This window comes from Nomascus leucogenys, chromosome 9 (genome assembly GCF_006542625.1).
Source record: "Nomascus leucogenys isolate Asia chromosome 9, Asia_NLE_v1, whole genome shotgun sequence".
NCBI classification, from domain to species: domain Eukaryota; kingdom Metazoa; phylum Chordata; class Mammalia; order Primates; family Hylobatidae; genus Nomascus; species Nomascus leucogenys.
In genome coordinates, this window is record NC_044389.1 from 61,283,475 (window position 1) to 61,302,664 (window position 19,190).

Below are 19,190 nucleotides of genomic sequence, written 5' to 3' on the forward strand. Positions count from 1 at the left end.
TTTTTGAGGAACCTTCAAGCTGTTCTCTATAGTGGTTGTGCTAATTTACATTCCCACCAACAGTGTATGAGGGTTCCCTTTTCACCACATTCTCATTAGCATTTTTTATTACCTGCCTTTTGGATAAAAGCCATTTTAACTGGGGTGAGATGACATCTCAATGTAGTTTTGATCTACATTTCTCTGATGATCAGTGATATCGAGCATCTTTTCATATGTCTCTTTTCCATTTGTATATCTTCTTTTGACAAATGTCTATTCAAATCTTTTGCCCATTTTAAAATTAGATGATTGGATTTTTTCCTGTAGAGTTGTTTAAATTCCTAATATATTCTGCTTATTAATCCCTTGTAGATGAGTAGATGGCGGATATTTTCACCCATTCGTTGGCTGGTCCCTTCACTGTATTGATTGTTTCCTTTGCTGTGCAGAAGCCTTTTAACTTGATGTGATCCCATTTGTCCATTTTCACTTTGGTTTCCTGTGCTTGTGGGATAACACTTAATAAATCTTTGCTCACACTGATGTCCTAGAGAGTTTCCTCAATGCTGTCTTGTAGTAGTTTAATAGTTTGAGGTCTTAGGTTTAATTCTTTAGTCCATTTTGATTTGATTTTTGTATGTGGTGAGAGATAGGGGTCCAGGTTCATTCTTCTGCGTGTGTATCCTAAAAGATACTTATTTAATTTCCAGCCCTGTCATGTACAAACTGAATGTACTTGTAAATCATTTAAACTTTCTAAGCCTCATTTTCCCTATCTGTAAAGTGGAAATGATACATATTCTCCTGATGTACATAAAGCACTTAGCCCAGTTCCTGGCACACAGGGAACATCAGATAAACTGAAGCTGTAAACATCATCATCATCATCATCATCATCATCATCATCATCATCATTTTAGAACCAGCTTGTGAAACCAGTAAAATGCTTTTCTCTTGAGGTCGTACAACTGTCAAGCTTTACTTCCTAAAGGAATCACTGTCTTCTAACATCCAGATATCCAGCAGAAATGTTGATTCCCCTTCCATTCCCTTGCCGCCATTTTTACTCGTCCCTTCATTTGTTAGCCAGCTCTCCTGTAGTTCATAAACCTCCCCTGGGAAAAACTGCAATTCTGGTGAAAGGTGGGCCTGGGGGCACCCCTACATCTGTGTCTGACCTGGAGGAGGCAGTTTTAGTGAGCGGCATGTGTACACCTTTCTATACTTCCAGTCTAACAAAAGGATCCACTTCTCAGGCCTGCACAACTCCTTTTCTGCTTTGACGATGAAGGATTATTTTCCTGGAAAAAAAGATCCTCTGTGTCCTTTAGAGACAAACATTCTGTGAGAAGGTCATTCTCAGTTAGCTGGTATGTCGGTGGGATGGCTCTTGGGATTTTCCTGCCATTTCGGTGTCTGCACAGCATCACCACCTGGCAAGTCATCACTCTTGTTTTTTCTCTCCCAAACTGTAGCTGCTCCCCAGTTAGTTTGACTTTCAGAAGAGAAAAAAGATTTCAGGATATATCAGCAAGAGGGCTACTGCTCTTATAAACAAAATGTTACAACAGGTCTCTGGAGGGATGATGTCATTTAAAAAATGGAAATTATTTAGAAGGTGGCTTGTGGGAGATTGAAAAGCCAATGTCTCATTGCCCTGTGTCCCAACTTGCTGTACCACCCAGGAACAGGGAGATGCTAGATCCAATTTATGATGTGTGTGTTGCTTGCATGCATGTGTGTATCTGTGAGAATGGGATTATAAACGAAATTTCCTTTTCACTATTCCCACAAATGTTTTTATTCCTAATTTCTTCTGCCCCTCACCCTCATATAGACAGATCTCCCTTAAAACAGACAACAATAATGGGAAAAGGAAAAAAAAAAAGAAAATATCTTCCCGTGAAAACCTCTTTCACATCTGGCATAATCCCACCTAGAAATTTCAACATTAACAACTTAATGATTATTCTTGTTAGCCTCTCATGAAAATTTTAACAAGGTTTATTGAAAGGAAAAGTACTGTTTTTTTTTTTTTTTCATCCCAAGGCAATATTGAACTCAACTAAAGAAGACATAGGTGTGTAAAAACCAACTTCCGTAGCAGGTGAAATGCCAGCAAGAATGCCACTTGTTGTTGTTTTGTTTTGTTTTGTTTTTCCTTTTCTTCCTACATTGTTCTCACTCTATCATTCAGCTTTCTCTCTTAGGCCTTGTGCCAAGATGATAAGGGATGGGAACGGGCTCGGTTGCCCATCCCTCATCTCTGAAGTGTCAGCAGATTTCAGAGGTTCCAGCTGTGTAGGCCCCGGACCTGACATACTTCAGGTGCTTGTGAATGATGAGTTTTCTTTTCTGCCCTCCCCTACAGATTATGACAGCAGCACCTCAGCCGTTCCGAGTAGACGTCCTCCCGGTAGATGATGGCACGCCTAGAATTGTCACCAACCTGGGACTCCAGTGGCTGGAATACATGGATGGCAAGGTAAGGCCTGCCCCTCTGTCATGTTCACACCACCCAACTTGGGCTACATCCTTCTTCATGACAATGACTCATGAATAGAACTCCAGTTCAGCTCACCTGTTTATCCCTCCCTAAATAAACCGATTTTCCCGAGATTAGTGAGCTCCATGAGTTTGGTTAGGATAAACTTGTGTAGGATCGGTTACGATTGTGTATAGTTTAAGATGCTCTTTAAAAAGATCCCAAAATATAGTAGGTCAAACTAGATAGAAGTTTATGTATTTTTTTCTCACATATAGGGTGGAAATAAGTGGGCAGTGCAGGGCTCTACGTGAGCACTTAGAGATATGGATTCCCTCCACCTTATTGTTCTGCCATCACTAAGTGGTTGCTATTGACTCCTGGCCAAACTTCTTCAGAAATTCATCAATATACAGTTGGCCCTAGGTATCCACAGGTTCCACATCTGTGGATTCTAACAACTGTGGCTCAAAAATATTTGAAGGAAAAAAAATAAGAAATAATACAAATTTTTAAAATATAGTACAACAACTGTTTATATAGCGTTTGTGCCATGTTAGGTATTATAAGTAATCTTGACTTAAAGTATACAGGAGAAAGTGTATAGGTTATATGCAAGTACTATACCATTTTATATAAGGGACTTGAGCCTCCATGGATTTTGTAATCCCCAGAGAAGCCTAGAACCAATCCCCATAGATACTGAGAGACAACTGTACCGGCATATGGGAAGGAGAAAACAGAAAGAGAGGGGCAAGGAACTCCATATTAAGCAAGTGATACAGAAATTGAATACATCCCTTGCACTCATATTTATTGGCAATAAATTGTTCATATGGCCCAAATGTTGCATGGGAGGCTGGGAAATAGCATCTCTAGCTGGGCAGGCAGAGGCTCAGCTAAAACATTGTTCACTAGAAGAAGGGGAGGGTGGATTTTGGAAAATATCGAGTGTCTACCATAAATGAGAAAGAAGCAGGGCATTTTTGTAGGTAAGTGTGCAGATGAATTGTACTTTAGACATTCCTTTCTTTCTCCTAATTTGATCTTTTTTCCCCACCTTATTCAGAGCAATTCCATTCTCTTCTCAATACTCTCCAATTGGGTTTCTACCCCCTACTCCTACTCTATTGCAGTAACTGTTGTTAAAGTCACCAGTGACCTCTATTTTGCCAAATCCAGAGGCCAATTATCTGTCTTTACCTTACTAGACCTAAAAAAATCTCAATACTGTTGACCACCCTCTTTCTTTGCTGAAACCTTGGCTCTCACTAAATACTTCAATGAATGAATGAATGAATGAAAGTTCAGCCAGTGTATTTGGGCAATATCAGGGTACAGTCTGTTTCTCTTACTCTATTTCAAGCATCATAATTGACTCCTAGAAAGTGGCCACCTTCTCTATACTGAATTATTCTTTCAAAGTTCCAACTTTCTTTCAAGGCCCAACTCAAATCCCACTGCCTCCAATCCATCCTCCTTCAACTCTAGATGAAATTAATCTTTTTCTCTCTCTCTCTTTCTCTTAAAAAGCGTACAGCCCTCTTTTATGTCTTCCATTATAGCTCTTGCCACATTGACCTTGTGCATGAGCCTTTCTTTCCCTATAAAGTGTGAATACCTCAAGGGCAAAAGCTGGACTGGTTTTCATCTTCATAGCCTCTCCAATCCTGACAGAGCTTTCCATGCAGTAAATACACTCAGTAAATCATTGTTGAACTGAATTAAATCTGAGTCAGAGGGTCTTGTTCCTGCTTTATTCCCACCTCAGGAATTAAATTTAATGGGTTTCTATTCTAGGCAACCAACCTGATCACCAAGAAGGAACTGCTGACCATGGACCCAGACACCGAGGACGCGCAGCTTGTCTATGAGATAATGACGGGCCCTAAGCATGGCTTTGTGGAGAACAAGCTGCAGCCTGGCAGAGCTGCTGCCACTTTCACCCAGGGTGGGGACTCTCTGGGGACTTAGAAATGGGAAAAATCTATGCTAATGTCACACTCCCTATCTCCCAGATTCTTCTCACAGCCACTTCCAGCTACTTATGCCCAAGTAACCTCTTTGCAGAGATCTTCTAGTGCCTAACCATCCAACTTATGAATTTTATTTCTCCTGATTTCCCTGTGATGATGAACTATGGCAAAGAAAAATTCACCTTTACCGTGCTTCCTCAATTCCTAAATTGCTCTAAGTGTTGGCCAGGTTTTCTGGAAAAGAATGCATGATACTTCTTGGTTTTCTTTAAAAACAATAACAACGAGAAAGCAAAAAATAACAAGCAGATATTACGAAAGATCTGTGATCCTGTGTGATTTATTTTTTGTTCTCTAAGGATTATAGACTTTAAGTCTTCAGCCTAGAAATTAAAATCAACAAGTATAGGTTGCTCAACAGAAATATTTTCCCTGGTTGGAATCACCTCAAGCAGGCCATGTTAAGTTTGTCAGGCTCCTCTAGACTTTTTTCAGGATTGACTTGGCTGGGAGCAGTCATTGCAAAACTGCATCTCAAAATTCATGCTCCATGAATTTTCTTTTTACTCTCTGTCCTCAATTGTATGTTCTTCCCTCACACCTTTTTAGCCGTGCTTTGTGTGTGGGAAGTTTTAACCCAACCCCAGCTATTCTTATTAGCACATACGTTCCAAAGAACCTTTATTAGAAGGAATTAGGTCTGAGTATGAGGCTATAAACACAGAAGATGGGGTCAAAGACTTTCCTCTGTCAACTCCAGGATTTGCCGTCAACATTCACAGACATTTATTGAAGTGCTTTTTGTCAGGACCCTGGAATTCTCGTTTTATAACAGCATAAGAGATATTTACAATATCTCTGTACTTAAAGACAGATCTTTTGTTTCACAGAGCTTCAGGATTTTATTTTAAAATCTGACAGAAACATTTATTTTAACAACTACTATACTTTTGGTGCTTGGGAAAATAAGTTTTGTCTGTAACCCATTAGAAGAATAAACTAGGTATGTTGGTGTGGTAATCTATGAAGCTGTCATTACATCCCTCGGTTAATTCACAGTGAGTCTTTTTTCTCACAGAGGATGTGAACTTGGGGTTGATTCGTTATGTGTTGCACAAGGAGAAGATCCGTGAGATGATGGATAGTTTTCAGTTTCTGGTGAAAGACAGTAAACCCAATGTGGTCAGCGACAATGTCTTCCATATCCAGTGGTCCCTCATCAGCTTTAAATATACCAGGTACAAGTTTTACTGTGCTTTCCTTCTTGAGAAATCAATCAGGCAAGCAGAGGGAGTCAGGATGAAGGATGCTGGGGGGCAGCTCTAGTCACCTGTTGATGGTGGTGATGGTGACGATGGCAGTGATAAAACTAGTAATTTCACCAAATATTTATTGAGTACTGTATATATTAAGTACTGCACTAGGACTTGACTTGCATCATCTTATATAATACTTGCAATTCTGAGATGAATTCCATTCCTGTCCCCACAGTGGCAAAGTAACAGAGACAGAAACTTGTTTATGTAACTTGTCCACAGTCACATAGCTAATAAGTAGTAAGACCAGGATGTAAGCCCAGCGATCTTAACGATGTACTCTACTGCTTCTCAGACAAATGCTTTTGCTTCTGTCTTCAAGTTTTAGAAGAGAGTCTAGTAGAACTGATAGGAAAAATAAAAATAGGCATTCAAGTTTGGAAAATAATCACTGGCCTACACTATCAATATCTTCACCGTCCATCTGTATTCTCCTTGTTCCCAAGCCTGTTTTCTCCCCTGGCTTCTTTGGGTTTGGTAGGAATGTATATCTGTAGGGCTAAATGTGTGGCTTAATGTGGCCAGTGCTTTAAGGTGCTTTTCTAATCTGTTGGAGAGTTAGAAAGGCAGAGAGATACTGATTGTTAAAGGTAGTGTGGTGCATGATTGTTAAAGCATGGTGCTGATTTTATAGGTTAGATTATAAGGATTATAATTTATGTGGGGGAAATATTCTTTAAGTCTACATTTCAGAGACTCACTATCCAAGAAATCAACTTCATGAAAGTTCAGATAAAAATTGGAACTTGGGGAGAAAAAAGGAAGACTTAAAACCTTGATTTCATGTGCCCCAAATTCAGGCTATTCTACTCTTACACACATTTGGAGAATTAGCGGAAAATTAGAATCAACTTTTACATATGTAATGCTTTGCTGTTATTTACCTCTCAATTGTATCACCTTCAAAATTCAATAAATTCAATAATATTCATCCCTTTTTCCGGACAACCCTCTAACATTTAATGGACTAAGTGGTATAGACGGTCCCAAAGCTGGCAATGAGGACTGAGCTCTCAGAGACACTTTCTCTGCTGTCCTCACAGCAACAAGACATGCACCCAGGTCCAGGGGCCATCCTCAGTGATGAAAAACAAAGCCCAGCTCATGCCCTACTTTCTGTGGCCTTTCCAAACCTAGATACTTATTATGAATCAGTAGCACATGAATAGTTGGCCTTCTACTTTGCAAATGCAATAGAGATTCTGAGCAGCAAGCTAAATTAATCCTGTCCTTCCCCCATTGTCTTAAAGTTCCATTTGTCTAAACACCTCTGTTATGTAGGGTTATCTCACATTTTCTTACTTCTGCTTCTGCCCCGACTCCATTACACGGTTCCTGGAGATCTGGTCCAGTCAGTTCCCACCTAAGTCATTGATTGACTTCAGAGCAGCTTTCTTCCGTAAGAACCCACTGACCTATTGTGATTACTCAACCCCAGTAGGGAGATTGTTTTTCCTTTCTCTGTGCCCTGAAATCTGAAGTTCATAGCTCCTATGTGCTGTCAATCTCCCAAACTGACTCTCAGCTTGCTTCCAAAGCAGGGAAGACAACATTCTGCATCCACAGCTTCCCTGTTTGTTTGGTGCTCTGATTGTTCAGGTGAATTCATTCCCTCAATTTACAGCCTGGATTCTTAGAGAAACCAAACTTCCTCTTCTCTGACTACCTAATGCCAAGAACCAAATGGAAGAGACAGGTATTAAACAAGTTGTTTTTTCATAACCATAGGGCATATTTTAAGAGATGCCTTTTTGCGTGCTTCCAGCTACAATGTCAGTGAGAAGGCAGGGTCTGTCAGTGTCACGGTGCAGAGGACTGGGAACCTGAACCAATATGCCATCGTCCTGTGTCGCACCGAACAAGGCACCGCCAGCTCCAGCTCCAGGGTCAGCTCCCAACCTGGGCAACAGGACTACGTAGAGTATGCTGGCCAGGTAGGTGGGGTAATGGGATTGGGGGAGGCTCCAGCAAGGGCTGTGACATGGCTGCAAGCAATTGTGGCACTTTCCCACTTCTTACCCAACTTTCCTTTTCATTAGTGTCCTTCTTCACGTATTAAATAGTTTTCCTATGTTCCCCTCCCATAGTACTTTGTTCTTCACAATCTCTCCAACCTCCATTGAAGTTTTAACTGCCAAAGGGGAAGTTGTTGTCTAGCTTCTCAGTCTTTACATTTTGCTTCATGACAAAAAGAAGTCTCCAAGCATCATGTTCTATACTCAGCTTTGGTATCCCAACCCGTCCTCTCCCCTCACCTTCTTCACCTAAAGGGAGAGAAGAGAGTGTGTAAGGAGACTGGTTGGAAAGCCCTTGGAGTAGGCTGGCTGAGATGATGGGAGCTTGGGCTTCGATTATGAAGTGAAGTTAGAGAGAAGTGGATGGATTTGACAGATGAGTGAGAATTGATAGGATTTGGCAGTGGATTTATTAGACAGTGGGGCCAAAGGGAAAGATGGGTGTTGATGCCTCTTGCTAGGAAGGGACATATAAGAGGAGCCGGTTTGGCAAGGTTTGGTGCTCGTGACTTTGTTTTGGCTATGTTAGGTATAAATTGTCTTAGAAACAGCAGGTTGACCACTGTATAGATGGGCAGGCAGTGCAGAGAGGAGTCTGGTGTCCAGAGAGAAATTTGCAAGTCATCTACATACCAGTGGTAATTAAGAGTGGCAATGAGAAAGAAAAAGTAGAGAGTGAAAGCGGAAGAGAAAGGAGGACTTAAATAGTCAGCAAATACAGGGCCCCATGTATTTGTCATCTTCTATGGAGGGCACAATGTCTGGCACCTAATGTTTTTTTTCAAAGCAACTTTATTGTTATTATGGCAACAGAGATCTCTGTAAAGAGAAGTGGGCTCTGTTCTTTAATTGAGGCATTTCAGCTGGACTAAGCTAATGCCTGTAATGTCAAATGTAAGTGAGGAATTAGGAAAGAACAGATAAGCTAATGTCTTTCAGCTAAATGATAAGACAGAGGATATTCTTGTGTTTTTCAGGGAAAGACAAAAGACTGTCAGTGTATTCTAGATCTTACATAAAGATCTGTTGAGTGTTTCATTTCATTGGGAGTGTTTTAAAATATGAAGCTTAATAAAACTTAATGTGATTAGTTGATTAGATATGTACTAATAATTTTCTGTTTGATTAAAATTTTTGCAGATTTATGTGTCCCTAGACATTTATGACTGTTTTTTGTACATATTTCCATTATCTCCGTTTATACAAAGTATAGTCAAGGCCCATTTCCTGCACTTTCAGTTTTGGGCAAGTCCATAGTCGTGGTTTCATTTGAAGGTTTTTAATTTCTTTCTTTCTTTTTTTTTTTTTTTTTTTTTAGGCAAAGCAAAACCAGAATAAATCCCTATAAGTTCACAATTATGTACATGTAAAATAGTTTCTCTGTTTTGTACTGGGCTAAATTCATTCACATTTTAATGGCAAAGGGTGTAGTCAAAATATCAAGTTAAAATTAGTCTACCTTGTTTATAATGTAATTTTCTGTGAATTTAAATTCCATTATTCAGTACACTGGAATTCTATGTCAATTTTAATTGTGTAAGTAATATGGTGATAGTAATGATAATATCTTATGTTTGTTTGGTGCTTTAAAATACACTTAACACCTTCATATACAAGACCTCCTTTAGTCCTCCCAAGAAGTGTATGAGTTAGGAATATTACTATTTTCCTTTAGTTGATGAGGAATCTGATGTTTGTAAAGCTTCATAACCTAATACAGCTTGGAAGTAACAGAACCAGACCTGGGAACAGAACTTCATACTCCAAGGCCAGAGTTCTTCCAGAAAGGGAACTGAGTCATCAAATGATGACTGTTGCTGCCCCAAGTGAGTTAATAAGACAGGCTATAAAGAGTTACTACATGTTTTTCTCCAGTCACCAATGGTAGGAGAGATTTTCCTCCATCATGTCCTTATACAATAAAGCAGCCCTCCTGTACAGGTTAAGAATGGGAAGAGGTGGCTGGGTGTTCCAGGTGATGCAGCAGGGAACCAGGGCTGAGAGAACCAGCTATTTCACTCAGTGCTCTGCCCACTGGACTTGGATGCTGTTTTCCTATGATGCCCTGGGGGAGCAGAGCAGGGGAAGCTAAGGCACAGCTTAACTTCTTGTTGGTTCCTTTGTGACAGGTCCAGTTTGATGAGCGAGAGGACACCAAGTCCTGCACCATTGTCATCAACGATGATGATGTGTTTGAAAATGTTGAGAGTTTCACTGTGGAGCTCAGCATGCCAGCTTATGCCCTGTTAGGGGAATTCACCCAGGCGAAGGTCATTATCAACGACACTGAGGATGAACCCACATTAGAGTTTGACAAGAAGATCTACCGGGTCAATGAGAGCGCTGGTTTTCTGTTTGCACCTATTGAAAGAAAAGGTCTGTTGGTGCCACAAGTGACAAAGAGCTATAATAATTGCTAACATTTATTGAGTTCCTATTATGTGCTAAGTGCCCATCTCATGCATTATATTAACTCACATGTGTACTTTCCACGTATTAACTCATTTAGTTCCCACAACAACCCTGATGATGATTCTATCCATAGTGACTACTATCAGAAAGCCTCTTTTCTTAGTTCAAGTTGTTAGAGCTCCCATTTATTCTTAAATTGGACTAGAAGACTGGTTATATTTAGCCTTCTAAATTATTCATGAATCAGTATTCTTAATCAATCACCCAATCCATAAAATATTTAGTAACCTTGGTCAAGGAGGGAAGTTACAGTTCATAAGGACTGGCTTTCCATCTTATTCTTGGAAGACAGAAAATTTCCCTATGTGACAGTCATATGTAGAGCTCAGATGAGAAATAAACTGTGTGTAAGAAATAAAGGGCAATTCTTTTTTGTTTTGTTTTTGACTGATACATAATAATTGTGCATGTTGATAAAAGGGCAATTCTTGAGGAGTTCGAAATAAAAATAAACATCATATAGAATTATGACTGTGCAAGATTGAGACTTTAAAACACATGGAAATTGAACCCCCATTCAAAGGCACAACAAGACTGTAAATGATGATGTTGGGTTTCTTTATTGAATCTGCTGGCTGGGTATTAGTGTAACAAATACTGTAGATAGCAAAAACCCTTGGTAATGCCACTTGGAAAACAAGCAAGCCTCATTGATTGCTCTGGGCCACCAAGCCAGGCCCAGAACAGGCTGTCACCAAGGGAAGTGGCAGCCCTAATAAGTAAAGTCATTTGTATAGAGTGGCAGTTTTATCTTTCTCTTTTTAAATAAGCCTGCTTCTCTCTGGGAATTAAAGTATAGAAGTTTATTCAGAAAGGCAGTGAACTGTGCTTATAGCACTACCTTCAGGACACAATTACTTTCCTACTTAAAGTACCAAATATGTGTCTTATGTTTCCACCTGCTGTGGTCTTAGATGGTGGGCAATGAGTCTTGCGAATTAACAGAGCACAAAATTCACAGAATAGGAAATCCATTTTGAGTTGTTTGGCGAAGTATCTGGGGTATATTAAATCCTCAAGTGGTTTATACCATAGGCTCAAAAGAAACTGCAATTCAGGAGGGTTTTATGTCAGAGTTTGAACAGAAATAGTGATGGACTGTGTCGGAGGGACCAAGCTCATTAACTTACCAGAGGTTTTAAAATGTGAGAAACACTCATTCAAATGCTTTGATTTTTTGCCATTTATATTTCAGGAGATGCAAGCAGCGTTGTATCTGCAATTTGCTACACAGTCCCTAAGTCAGCTATGGGAAGTAGCCTCTATGCTCTAGAATCAGGCTCTGATTTTAAATCTAGAGGGATGTCTGATGTGAGTCGTGTGATATTCGGGCCTGGTGTGACCATGTCCACCTGTGATGTCATGCTTATTGATGACAGCGAGTATGAAGAGGAAGAAGAGTTTGAGATTGCCTTGGCAGATGCCTCTGACAATGCCCGCATTGGAAGGGTGGCGACAGCCAAGGTGCTCATTAGTGGTCCCAACGATGCCTCGACTGTGTCCCTGGGCAACACGGCTTTCATGGTCAGTGAGGATGCAGGTAATGGAGAGTGTCTCTGAGTTTCCTTCACCTGTCTCCTGATTCCTTTCTTGAGCAGTTTTCTCCTTAGGTTTCAGAATACCCTGGAGACATTGAGAATGCCATTCCTCAGGGATACCGTTGTTGGTCTCAAGCATTATATAATGCTTGGCCAAGACCAAGCATGGAAGTTACTATAGAGAGTTCCATCCACTTTTCTTACTCTGATTTTTTTTTATAAATTTTTGTGGGTACATAGTAAGTGTGTATATTTATGGATTACGTGATATATTTTGATACAGGCATGTAATATATAATAATCACATCAGGATAAATGGGGTATTCATCACCTCAAGCATTTATCCTTTGTGTTATGTACAATCCAGTTATACTCTTTTAGTTATTTTAAAATGTGCAATTAAATTATTTTGACTATAGTCACCCTGTTGTGCTAGGAAATACTAGGTCTTCTTTCTAACTATTTTGTGTACCCATTAGCCACGCCCACTCCCCCCCTCCACCACCATGTCCCACCCCCACTGCTCTATCCTCTGGTAACCATCCTTCTACAACATGGATAGAAGTGGAGGTCCTTATGCTAAGTGAAATAAGCCAGGCACAGAAAGACAAACTTCACGTGTTCTCAATTATTTGTGGGAGCTAAAGGTTAAAATCATTGAGGTCATGGAGATAGAGTATAGAAGGCTTGCTCTGGTTCTTGATGGCAGGCAGCGCTGTGGCTTAGAGCCTAGAGCTTCATGGGCTGACCTCTGTGGTCCAGAGGGAGGGCCTGGTGCTGAGCATCTGGGCTTGTGAAAGGGGGGAATGTGATATGTTGAGGATGGAAGTGAAGTATTTAGTGTACTGCTAGCTCCTGAACACTCTCTAAAGTTTCAGTGTCTTCATAAAGTGAAACTTGCTCATTCATATAAGAGCCCAAAGCGATCGGTGGGCAGGTCACTTTCACGTGGTATTTCAGAGACCCAGGCTCCTTTCCCACCTGTGGCTCCACAAAGGTCTTGAAGCCTTCTATATGCTGCAGGCAGATGTACTGCTGGCAGATGGGCAACAGCTGTGCTGAGTGTCTCCTGATCTGGGCCAGATCAAGGCCTTTCACCTCTATGAAGGGATTTAGAGGAGCACTGGGAACAGATATTTTTGAGCACTTACTGAATGCCAGGCACCATACCATGTATGTTCCATGCTTTCTCACTTAATATTCTATGGAAGAGAGAACATTAAATAAAAGAGCAAATGGAGGCCTGGAGAGGCCAAGTCAGTCATCAACAATTAAGCAGCTAATATAATGGCAAGGCTAGGTTCAAACCCAGACCTTTCTACTGTAGCATGTTTCTTTTCCCATACATCAAATGCCCAGCCATAACTACATCGCACCTCACAGCATGTTGGCTAGAAAATGTGGTGATTGAAAATTGTAGGGTTTTCATGAAGCTTTTCACTGCCCTTGATTGTGAAAATAGCTAAATATCTTTAGGACACTATAAAGTATGATGTCACAGTGGACAGTAAGATGAGCTTCATTCCTAAGATGAGTAATAAGCACATGCGGTTTAAGTCATGACATGTGCTTGGGTAAAAGAGAGAAATCAACCCAGTTGGGAATATTTAATTAGAAACATTCAGCTTCAGGCTCCATAGAGTCCCTAGCTGGGTCCTCCTTAATTGACTATTTTCTGACACATCCCTGAGGCCCCAGGCTCTAAGTTTCTTCTCCCTAAATAGGCTTGAGATGTTTTGCAATAGACCCTTCTCTCCTTAACTGCATTGTTCTCCTGTGAGCAGTCTCCCTTGTGAAGCCACAATAGCCTTCTCCCCTAAAGGCTCTCTCTAGCACCACCTCCCTGAAGCCCTTCTCTAGGTCTTCTCTTGATCCCAGTGTCAGTGAAAAGACAGGTAGTGACATCTCTAGGCCTTCACCTCAGATGGGCCATAGGAGCATCACTGAAGCTGGATTAGACAAGCTGAAAGGGCTAAAAGCTGCCACTGTTGCAGTGAGGGAGAACATCATTCTAAAAACCTCACTGATTTTCTGGCTCAAAGTTGACCATTAAAATCTCTATGAATCTTAATTCAGGCACAGTAAAGATTCCAGTTATCCGCCATGGTACTGACCTCTCTACTTTCACATATGTCTGGTGTGCAACACGGCCCTCAGACCCAGCTTCTGCCACACCAGGAGTTGACTACGTTCCCAGCTCTCGGAAGGTGGAATTTGGGCCCGGTGTCACTGAACAGGTGCGTTTACAGCAGTCCAGACTCCACAAAGTCGACAGGTCTGTTTGTGAATGTTGTCTTTACTTTGCTTCCCAAGCTCTCTAAACTCCCCTGGCAATATTCCTATCTTCCCTTTCTTTAAAAACACACATATATAAACAAGAGAGTAAACTTAGTGGGGGATCTTCTAAAAACTCTCCTAGTGACATTTTTAGCATCAAATATCCAGCCTTACAGATTCAGGATATAAACTATACTCGTTTGATATAAACATCTAAAAGCAAACTCCGAGTGGCATGTAATGAAGAGATCATCATGTTATGGATTAGAAAATCTTACTTTAAAAGCACCAAAGAAAGGCAAGTTGTGACCTTTGCCCTAGTCAAGGCAAATGGGTGTTAGATGGTAGGTCCTCTGTAAAGTTTGCTTTGATTTCTCTTCTAGTATTGCACCTTGACTATCTTGGATGACACTCAGTATCCAGTAATTGAAGGACTGGAGACATTTGTGGTTTTCCTCAGCTCAGCACAAGGAGCCGAACTGACCAAACCCTTCCAGGCAGTCATTGCAATTAATGACACATTCCAAGATGGTAAGAGATTGGGGATGCCAGCTGGCAGTTCCAAATATATTTGTATATTTCTATTTTTTCTTTAACATCCACATATGTGACATTGGAACTCATTCACATTTTCATTCAAGAAATATGTGTGTGTATATGTGTACATGTGAGCATTTGCACTTTTACATAGCAGAGTATGTAGATGTGAGAGAGAACCATTGATATCTCCAGTACTCTGCCAGACACAAAGAGATGTATAAGCCTTGGGCCCTGTCCTCAAGAAGCTCAATGTCTCACTGTGGAGTCAGACCCTTAAAAAGAGAAATTGGAATAAATTATGATAAATGACCTAATAGTACTATACATCCAGCACTATGGGAGCAGAGGGAACTGAACAGGAACTACAAGTGGGGGAAATTATAGATTTCACCAAGGAGATTATATTTAAGCAGAGTCTTCAGGTGTGATAGGAGTCTATCTAATGCATAATAAAGGAAAACCTATTTCAAGTGGAGAGATATAGTAAATACAATGTATAATGTGTTGAAAGATCCATATTTGGGGAGCAGACCCTTACTTTTGCTTTGAGCATGGGAGGGAGTGAATAGAAGAATGGAATGGAAAGAGAGATTGGAGTCAAGTTCTGAGATGCCTTATGATCCAGCCTAAGGACTCTATAAGCAAAGGGTAGCAGTGGATGCTTGTAAGCAGAGGAGTGATGTATTTTTTTATTGTAGAAAACCAATATTGGCAGTATTGTAGATGATGTGCAGGGATGAATAGAGGCAGGTATATGAAGAAAATATCAGTCACTGCTGAAGATGTAACCTAAGTAGCATGAGGAAAAACAGGATGGCTGCTTCTCAGAAGAATTGACAAAATTAGAATTGTCAGAACTTCAGAATCCACTGTGTGGATTCTAGGGTTGGGTGGAATCAAGTCAAATCTTCCACCTAAAGCAGCAGGACCCTCATTAGCATTCCCAGAGATTGGCCATAGAGCCCATGATTAAACTCCTAGCAGCTGAGAAGTCCTCAAAAAAGGAACAAGAAGCCAAGTCGGATAATCTTTGATGTTTTTATTTATTCTTCAATCATTTATTTCATGTATATAGTAGTAAACAATTCAAATGGCAAAATGCGTATACTATGAAAATTAAGTCTTCTTTCTACCCCTATCTCCCAGTCCCCCAGTTCCCCTCACTGGAGACAACCATTTTAACCAGTTTTTTGTGTGTTTATCCTTCAGGAGAAAAAAAAATTTTATATATATATATATATATATATATAATTATGTGTGTGTGTGTATATATATATATATATAATTATGTGTGTGTGTATATATATATACACAAACACATACAACGCGCACACACACACACACACACACATACATGCATGCATCTAATATGATGGTAATTTGTTTTAGAGCCAGGTTTATGAAGGCACAACTTGCATAAATGAAAGTCCATCATCCTTAGTGTACAGTTCTGTGAGTTTTGACAAATGTATACAGTGATATGCCCACTACCACAATCAAGATGTTGAACAGTTCCAACACTCTACAAAATTCTCTCATGCCCCTTTGTCATCTGTGTCTCTTTAGTCACCAGCCCTGACAATCACTAATCTGTTTTCTGGCCCTAAAGTTGTGCCTTTTCCAAAATTTCATAGAAATGGAATCATGTAATATCTATGATTTGCATCTGGTTTCTTTCACTAGGAAATGCATTTGAGACTCATTCATGTTATTGCGTATGTGAGTAGTTCATTCCATTTATTGCAGAGTAGCTTTTCATTGTATGGATATACCACCATTTGTTTACTCACCTATTGAATGACATTTGGGTTGTTCAAGGTTTTGGTGTTTAAATTGCATTGTTTTCCTACTTTTATTGCATTGTTGTAGATTCTGGACAGAGATTTATATTTTGCAAATATTTTATCCACGTCTGTTTCTTGTCTTTTTGTTCTGTAAACAAACATCCTAAGAGTAATCATTTTTCATTTTGAAGCAGCCTCATTTATCATTTTTCTATTACGGATCATATTTTTAGTGTTGTATCAAAGAAATCTTTGCCTAACGCAAGGTAACAAAGATGTTCTCCTATTTTCTTACAGAAGTTTTATAGCTTTAAGTTTTACATTTAGGTTTGTGATTCACAAAATGGTAACTTTTACACCATGAAAAAGATTATGACACTTATATTATCTCATGTTGCATGTTACTTCAAAGTTTACAAAGCAATCCATTAAGCCTTATCTCACTTGCTCATAACCCCATGCTCTTTCTTCTGTTTCTATTTAGTGGATAAGGAAACTGAGAATCAGAGGAAATAGGTCACCCAATGTCTAGTATCTAGAGGAACCAGCATGCATTCTCAGACTTTTGACTCCAAGTTCATCCTCCTTGCATTATATACTACATGGTTTTAATTGGCGTAGAAGTAGAATCAGTGGCAATTTTATTTCTTAGTAAAGAAGAAAGTAAAACGGAAAGAAGAAAATTCAGCTATACTTTTTATTCTTGAAATTGTTTCTTATTCTTTTGCATGAAATGACCATTAATTTCCCTCTGATGAAGTGGAAAGTGAATACAAAGTTGAAGTCCTGAAATATAATCCTAGCCCCACCACTTCCTATGTCTTTAGCCTTAGGCCAGAAGCTTAAGGTTACTAAGCCTCATTTTGCTCATCTATAAATAATGAAAATAACTACCTTACAAAATTGTTGTGAGGATTAAATTAGATAAAATATGTGAAAATACCTAATGTAATACCTGGCACACAGTAAATTTCATTACATGTTGATTTCTTTTCTTCCTGACACACCTGGCATTTATCACTCTTACCAACAAGACTCCAGTAACACATAGAGTCCTCATTGATCAACACACAAAATTATATTTAAATATTTTTCAGTATTTTATTGATGAGCATTGGGTTTGTCAACTTTAGAAAATGGATATGTTAAGCAAAAATTTTCTTTCAGAAAAGCTATAGCTTTTCTTTTTCTTTCACAGAAGCTACAGCAATATGTATTTAATCAATAACTTATCCCAGAGAAAGAAATCCCGAAACCTATTTCAGTAACTCAGCATAGCATTCAGTACTTACTTCTTCTGGTTATCTTTCTTCCTAGTAATAACGAACTTTTGTTGAGTCCATTCAGTGTGAACATTCTAGGGTAGAAAGATCTTACATATTATCTCTAATCCTTACAACAGACCTTTAACTTGTTTAACGGGATGGTTTTATTTTTGCCAGGGCCAACAGTTCTGGAGTCACAGAGAGCTTTCTATACATTGACTTGGAGAATGCTTGGGTGCTTATCACCCCTCCTCTCATTCCCCCACCTCCCCCAATCCCCAAACACACACCTTTCCTTCCTTTCTGGATTGGTGGGGTGTGTCCAGGAGGCAGCCAGGAAATTGGTGATTACAGCTTTAACCCAAAGACTAGTTCTGACCCAGGAGGCTTTGACATATGATTCTTTGCATTGTTCATTAATAAATTAATAACCAGCAGTCAGCAAAATGTTGACCTCAGAACGACAAATGCCTTAATATGGAGCAAATGATTCTTCATATTGAGAATTCTGGAGTTGGGAGGAAAATAGAAACCATAATATATTAATTCCTACCAAACTTTGAGTTCTCACTGTAAACCAGATACTATATTGAGTACCATGCATTTATTATCTCATTAAATTCAATTCTACCAACAATTCTATATTGGATATTAATAGTTCCAATTTATATATGAAAAATATACCAAAGTTTGGAAAGTCTAAGTAACTTGCCCTGTGTCACACAACTGGTAAGTAGAAAGGCTGAGATGGAAATTCAGGTCTGTTTCCTCCTAAGTCCTTGTTTTTAACCATGATTTGACTACGGTCTCATCCTTAAGTCAAAGGAGGATTTGAGTTATAAAAGAAGAGGCATCTAGCACCTACCTGTAGTCCCAGCTACTTGGGAGGCTGAGGCAGGAGAATAGCGTGAACCCGGGAGGCGGAGCTTGCAGTGAGCCAAGATCGCGCCACTGCACTCCAGCCTGGGCGACAGAGCAAGACTCCGTCTCAAAAAAAAAAAAAAAAAAAAAAAAAAAAAAAAAAAAAAAAAAGAAGAGTCATCTGTAGCAGACTATTCACAGACTGGAACCCTCTGGCCGAATTTAGTCTGTGGATATGCTTTGTTTGTCCCAAATAGTTTTGGCTTATACAAAATTTCTTTTTCACTATTTTATTTGTTTGCTATTTTTGAATTCAGGAGCTATGTCATCAAAATCCACATCTCTGGCTTCATTTGAAAACAGAAGACTGGAACTTTTTAAACAGGGCCTGCTCTTTCCTTTATACTCATGTCCCCACTCTTTCCTATTGTCTCTCTGGCCCCAAGACCAACGTGAGTGGCCATTTAGCACCAGACTTGCACTGCTGTTTTCCTCACTGTAGCCCTAGGACAGTGAAGTCTTTTGAGTACCCAAATAATAATCAAAATTTTTCTTGCACCATCAAAATTTTTCTTACAATTATCCCATTTATTGACTTGCATTACCTGCTCATATTTGAGATGGTGACTGCATTTTGAAGTTGTACAAAGATAGGTACAAAATTGATCTGTTCTATTTC

At 39.6% G+C, this 19,190-nt stretch overlaps 1 protein-coding gene across 1 annotated transcript in view; it reads left to right on the top strand.

The window, feature by feature from the left end:
- Nucleotides 1-19,190, top strand: part of FRAS1 (Fraser extracellular matrix complex subunit 1) — a 458,426-nt gene that overhangs the window by 384,815 nt on the left and 54,421 nt on the right. The window contains exons 51-58 of the mRNA XM_030819038.1: nucleotides 2,354-2,467; nucleotides 4,268-4,418; nucleotides 5,522-5,681; nucleotides 7,525-7,693; nucleotides 9,904-10,150; nucleotides 11,442-11,786; nucleotides 13,861-14,021; nucleotides 14,445-14,592. Coding sequence (XP_030674898.1) covers nucleotides 2,354-2,467; nucleotides 4,268-4,418; nucleotides 5,522-5,681; nucleotides 7,525-7,693; nucleotides 9,904-10,150; nucleotides 11,442-11,786; nucleotides 13,861-14,021; nucleotides 14,445-14,592 — 1,495 coding nt within the window. The remainder of the gene's footprint in view (nucleotides 1-2,353; nucleotides 2,468-4,267; nucleotides 4,419-5,521; nucleotides 5,682-7,524; nucleotides 7,694-9,903; nucleotides 10,151-11,441; nucleotides 11,787-13,860; nucleotides 14,022-14,444; nucleotides 14,593-19,190) is intronic.